General features: G+C 56.4%; 1 protein-coding gene across 2 annotated transcripts; it reads left to right on the top strand.

Moving 5' to 3' along the window:
• Window positions 1-624: 624 nt before the first annotated feature.
• On the top strand, window positions 625-3,089 carry DUSP2 (dual specificity phosphatase 2). 2 transcript variants are annotated; one of them, XM_003799266.3, is made up of 4 exons: window positions 625-1,099; window positions 1,192-1,313; window positions 1,874-2,093; window positions 2,202-3,089. In XM_003799266.3, exons 1-4 carry the CDS (start codon window positions 712-714, stop codon window positions 2,414-2,416), a joined length of 945 nt encoding a protein of 314 aa, XP_003799314.1. In that variant the 5' UTR covers window positions 625-711; the 3' UTR covers window positions 2,417-3,089. The 2 variants fall into 2 exon arrangements, with proteins under 2 accessions (XP_003799314.1, XP_023374617.1); XM_023518849.1 differs by having other exon boundaries at window positions 1,874-3,089.
• The last annotated feature ends 1,641 nt before the right edge of the window (window positions 3,090-4,730 follow it).

Below are 4,730 nucleotides of genomic sequence, written 5' to 3'. Positions count from 1 at the left end.
GAAGTCCCTTCTTCCCGAGGTCTCTAAGTAGATGAAGTCCCTTCTTCCCGAGGTCTCTAAGTAGATGAAGTCCCTTCTTCCCGAGGTCTCTAAGTGGATGAAGACCTTCTCCCCAAGGTCTCTAGCAGTGGGGCCATTTCCTGCAGGGCCCTCCCATCCTCTGGTGTAGTATCATCCCTGGCAGCAGGTCAATTTTTGCTGTAACAAATTCCTAGGGAGACAATCCTGGGAGGGAAAGGGGAAAGGAAGAGGAAGCAGGACACAGGGGGATACTATTGCCCGCCCCCCAAGTCTCTGAAGATGGGAATGTGCACATTAGAAGTTGAGTTCTCGAGGAATAAGCGTTTTTGAATAAAACGGGTGAGGCGCAGGGCGTGCGGGCCCCACCGGCCATGTGGAACACACCTTCCCTTAGGAGAGGCCCCTGGCTTCTCGCTCAAGGGTTCCTCCTCCCCGCCCCTCCATTCCCTTTCTTGCCCGGGCGGGCCCAGCCTGCGCCCCACGTGAGGCCGCGGGGGCGGGCGCCAGCGCCTTCCTGCTTTGCCCTTGTATGGTGACCCGGAGGCCGGCCCACGGGTACTTAAGTCGGGCCGCTGCAGAGGGCTCCTGGAACAGAACGCGCGGGCAGCGAGATAGCTAACGCGGGGAGAAGCGGCAAGAAGAGCCGAAGCGAAGTTAGAAGGGAACCTCAGCTTGCCGCGCCGGTCCGCCATGGGGTTGGAGGCAGCGCTCGAACTGGAGTGCGCGGAGCTAGGGGCGCTGCTGCGAGAGCCGCGGGAGGCCGAGCGGACGCTGCTGCTCGACTGCCGCCCCTTCCTGGCTTTCTGCCGGCGCCACGTGAGCGCCGCACGGCCAGTGCCGTGGAACGCGCTGCTGCGGCGCCGCGCTCGGGGCCCTCCGGCCGCCGCCCTTGCCTGTCTGTTGCCAGACCGCGCGCTGCGGGCGCGCTTGGCCCGCGGAGAGCTGGCGCGGGCCGTGGTGCTGGACGAGGGCAGCGCCTCGGTGGCTGAGCTCCGGCCCGACGGCCCGGCCCACTTGCTGCTCGCCGCGCTGCTGCACGAGATGCACACCGGGCCCACCGCCGTGTGCTTCCTGCGAGGTGAGCGCGCCGCCCGCCCCAGTCCCGGTCCGCCCCTACTTTGGACCCCAGTCCCGTCTTCCTGACTTACCGTGTCCTTCTGTTGCCTGCAGGAGGCTTCGATGGCTTCCAGGCCTGCTGCCCAGATTTGTGCTCTGAGGCCCCTGCCCCGGCGCCGTCGCCTGCAGGGCCTGAAAACAGCCGCTCAGACCCTAGGGCTCCCTTCTATGACCAGGTGAGTCGAGCTCGGGGCTCCTTGTTGCTGTTCCCTGCCCCCGCTCCCCAGTCCCCGCAGGCTAGGCGCCTTTAGGGAAGGAGCCTGCTACTTACTTATGGATTCCAGGAACTTTATGTGTGTGTGTGTGTGTGTGTGTGTGTGTGTATGGCTGAATGCAAATTGTGGAGTATATAATTTTTGTTTCTCCGGCCCAGGCAAGCTCAAACTTGGTGGCTCCTGTTGGGCGGGGCGGGGGGGAGGGAGGGGAAGGATGGGAAGGGGGCGCTAAACACTGAGCCATAATGGTCAGCTTGGAGTACACATTTTTGTGTATGTGAGACTTTGTGGGCCTCTATATATATGCACGTATATTTGGGGCATGAGGGGGCGTGTGTGTGTGTGTGTGTGTGTGTGTCCCCTTGTGTCCTCTTTATATTCCTGCCTGCTTTCCCAGGCGGGAGGACTGGCTGAGGGCTTCTTTTGTCTCAGTCAACCCATGATGTCTCCATTCAGCTGGTGCTCAGGTCCTTCTGGATTGGGATGCAAAGGTCTCACCATAGCCCCTCTTCTGCTTCCAGGGTGGCCCAGTGGAGATCTTGCCCTACCTGTTCCTGGGAAGCTGTAGCCACTCGTCAGACCTGCAGGGTTTGCAGGCCTGTGGCATTACAGCTGTCCTCAACGTTTCTGCCAGTTGCCCTAACTACTTTGAGGGCCTTTTCCACTACAAGAGTATCCCAGTGGAAGACAACCAGATGGTGGAGATCAGCGCCTGGTTCCAGGAGGCTATAGGCTTCATTGGTAAGGGGGCACTCTGCCCAGAGATCTGGAAGGGCTCCAGAGGAGGGAGTTCTTGTCTCCTGGCCTGTGCTCCTTCCGATTTGACCCTTTCCCCAATCTCCCTTGCAGACTCAGTGAAGAACAGTGGAGGCCGGGTGCTGGTGCACTGCCAGGCAGGCATCTCTCGCTCTGCCACCATCTGCCTGGCATACCTGATGCAGAGCCACCGAGTGCGGCTGGATGAGGCCTTTGACTTTGTTAAGCAACGCCGGGGAGTCATCTCCCCTAACTTCAGTTTCATGGGGCAGCTGCTGCAGTTTGAGACCCAGGTGCTATGTCACTGAGGCAGGACCCTTCTCTTACCTCCACGTGCTGGTTCTCACTGATTCCTAGAGCTGTCGACTGTGGACAGGCTGGTGCCTCTCTGGCTCAATACATCCCCCTAACCTCTGGGAGGGCTGTTGCCTCCTTGGAGTTTGAAAAGTCCCCAAATGGGGGCAGTAGGAAAGCTGGAGTGCTGGACTTTCTGACCTGGTGCTTTTCTGTTAGGGGACCAAGGGCTGGCCCTCATTGAAGGGACAGGAATGGAGGGTATGTCTACACTCTCCTCCCTTATCCTCTGGCAGAAATTGGACTCTACACCCATGGACTCTCTCTGATCCATCGCTACGTTGAAGCCCTTTGCTGCCTGAGAGTTCCAAGGAACAAGCTGTGACAATTAGAAGCCCTGTCTGGGAGGTGGTCTGTCCCAGGGCCTGGAGCTGAGCCTTGTGTTCCTGGGGGAGCTGGGGACTCAGGAAGTGAGGCGTCTGTTGTGTTGTGGACCTCTTACGTGTGTGTTACGTGAGCATTTCACGCCTGTGTTGGCGCTGGAAAGTTATTTGTGTTCAACTGACATTTAACACTCCCTCCCCACTTCCTCCCAGCCCTATGGGCGGGGGTTGGAAACTTCGCACTTTATATTTATATAGCACATTGAGGATGTGTCAATAAAATATTTTGTTTAAGAAATAACAACCCCCCAAGTGTCTGGTCTCAAGTCCATACCCAGGAGAATGCTAGGTAGCTGTTTCTTAACCAGATCTCAGTTTTCCTTGTGCCTGCAGTGTTGGAGAAGTGGAGGGCCGGAGGGCTGACCTCTCCTCTGAGGGGGAGACTCCTGGTCCCAGCTCTTTTCCCTGGGCTGGTGTTTTTTCCTAGACAGAGCTCTGGCTACAGGGCTGGGAAGGGTCCTTTCTGGGAGGTTGGCTCCCAACCAGAACTCTGATTGGACTCCACCTCCTTTGGGTACATGTGTGTCTGGGTATAGGTTTCTGTGGGTTTGGGTGGTTCTTTTCCCTGTGCACACCTACATGTTGTGTGTGGGTGTCCCAGGGGGAGTGTGTGTTCAGGCATGCGGCTCTCTCTGTGGCCCTGTGTGCCTCTGCTTACTCATGGGAGGGCAGCACAGCCTCTGCTCTTCTCCCACAGGGCTGAGCCTTGAGGCCTCTCCATGCCTGTCCCTGCAGGGCTCCCAGTAGGCCTTCATTCCAGAGCTCCTTCATGTCCCCACATGGCAGATGGCCAACTAGCTATCTGTGAACACTGCTTACATGCATAGAACAGGACTGGGGTGTCTGTGGAGACAGACATGGGGGCAACTTAAGCCAGAAGTGGAGGGGTGAGTGTGCAGGCTGCCAGAGGGTGCTGTGGTCTGCCTGAGAGCTGGGGGGCTGGGGCCCTGGGGCCAATGGTTTGGGAGCCAATTTTGTTTCAGCCTCACCCTGACAGTCTTGGCCACTTGGAGTGTCTGTCATCCAGTTGACTCCATTTTATCTTCCAGGCTCAGCTCAAGGGTCTCCTTGCCCAGTGCATTCTGATGACCTGACAGGGTACACTTGAGGAGGGTAGTGTAGTTTGATGAGGGACCAGTTTTGCCTAATGTTGCTGTAGCGGGAAGGGGCATGTTGCTGTACACCAGTTTCCTTTTCTATAAAATGGAGTTTTATTATTAGCTCTCACCTCTTAGGGTGTAGCCTTACACAAATCATTTCATATAGTGCCCACACATGCTGTCACCATCTGGCCCTAGGAGTGGTGTTGATCAGATGTCTAGGTGTGCAACTGTGCACCTGGACCAGGCTGGGTGCTCATGAGACTGGGCCTGTGGCTAGAGCCTATTACAAGTGGGTACTGGCTCTGTCTGGTTGAATGGAGATGAGGGTGCCCTTGGTCTCTGCTCTCCAGGGGCTGGAGTGAGGTGTTGGTGAAAGAACTGAGCTGGGGTTGCTAGCCTGCCTCCCTCAGGACTTGAGTGAGTTTCCGTTGAGTCCTGCCCATAACCCACATACCCAGCTCCAGTGGCTCAGCCACACCTTCACCCTTACCCGGTCCATCCACCCAACTCTCCCCTTTCTGTTTTTAATAATTTATTTTCCAACAAACTGCCTTTCTCTGTTTCTTCCCTCCCTTCCTTCTCTCTTTCTCTCTTCCGATTTATTTTAAAACTTTGAATTATGGTAAAAGGCATACAATTTATTATCTTTACCATTTTTAAGTGTCCACTACTATAAAATGTATTCATGTTGTTGTACAACAGACATCCAGAACTTTTTCATTGGCTCGGCGCCTGTGGCTCAAGCGGCTAAGATGCCAGCCACATACATCTAAGGTGGCGGG

The sequence above is a fragment of the Otolemur garnettii genome, unplaced genomic scaffold (assembly GCF_000181295.1).
Source record: "Otolemur garnettii isolate 467f Iridium unplaced genomic scaffold, OtoGar3 scaffold00148, whole genome shotgun sequence".
Taxonomy (NCBI): domain Eukaryota; kingdom Metazoa; phylum Chordata; class Mammalia; order Primates; family Galagidae; genus Otolemur; species Otolemur garnettii.
This window is presented reverse-complemented; position numbering and strand designations above follow the sequence as displayed.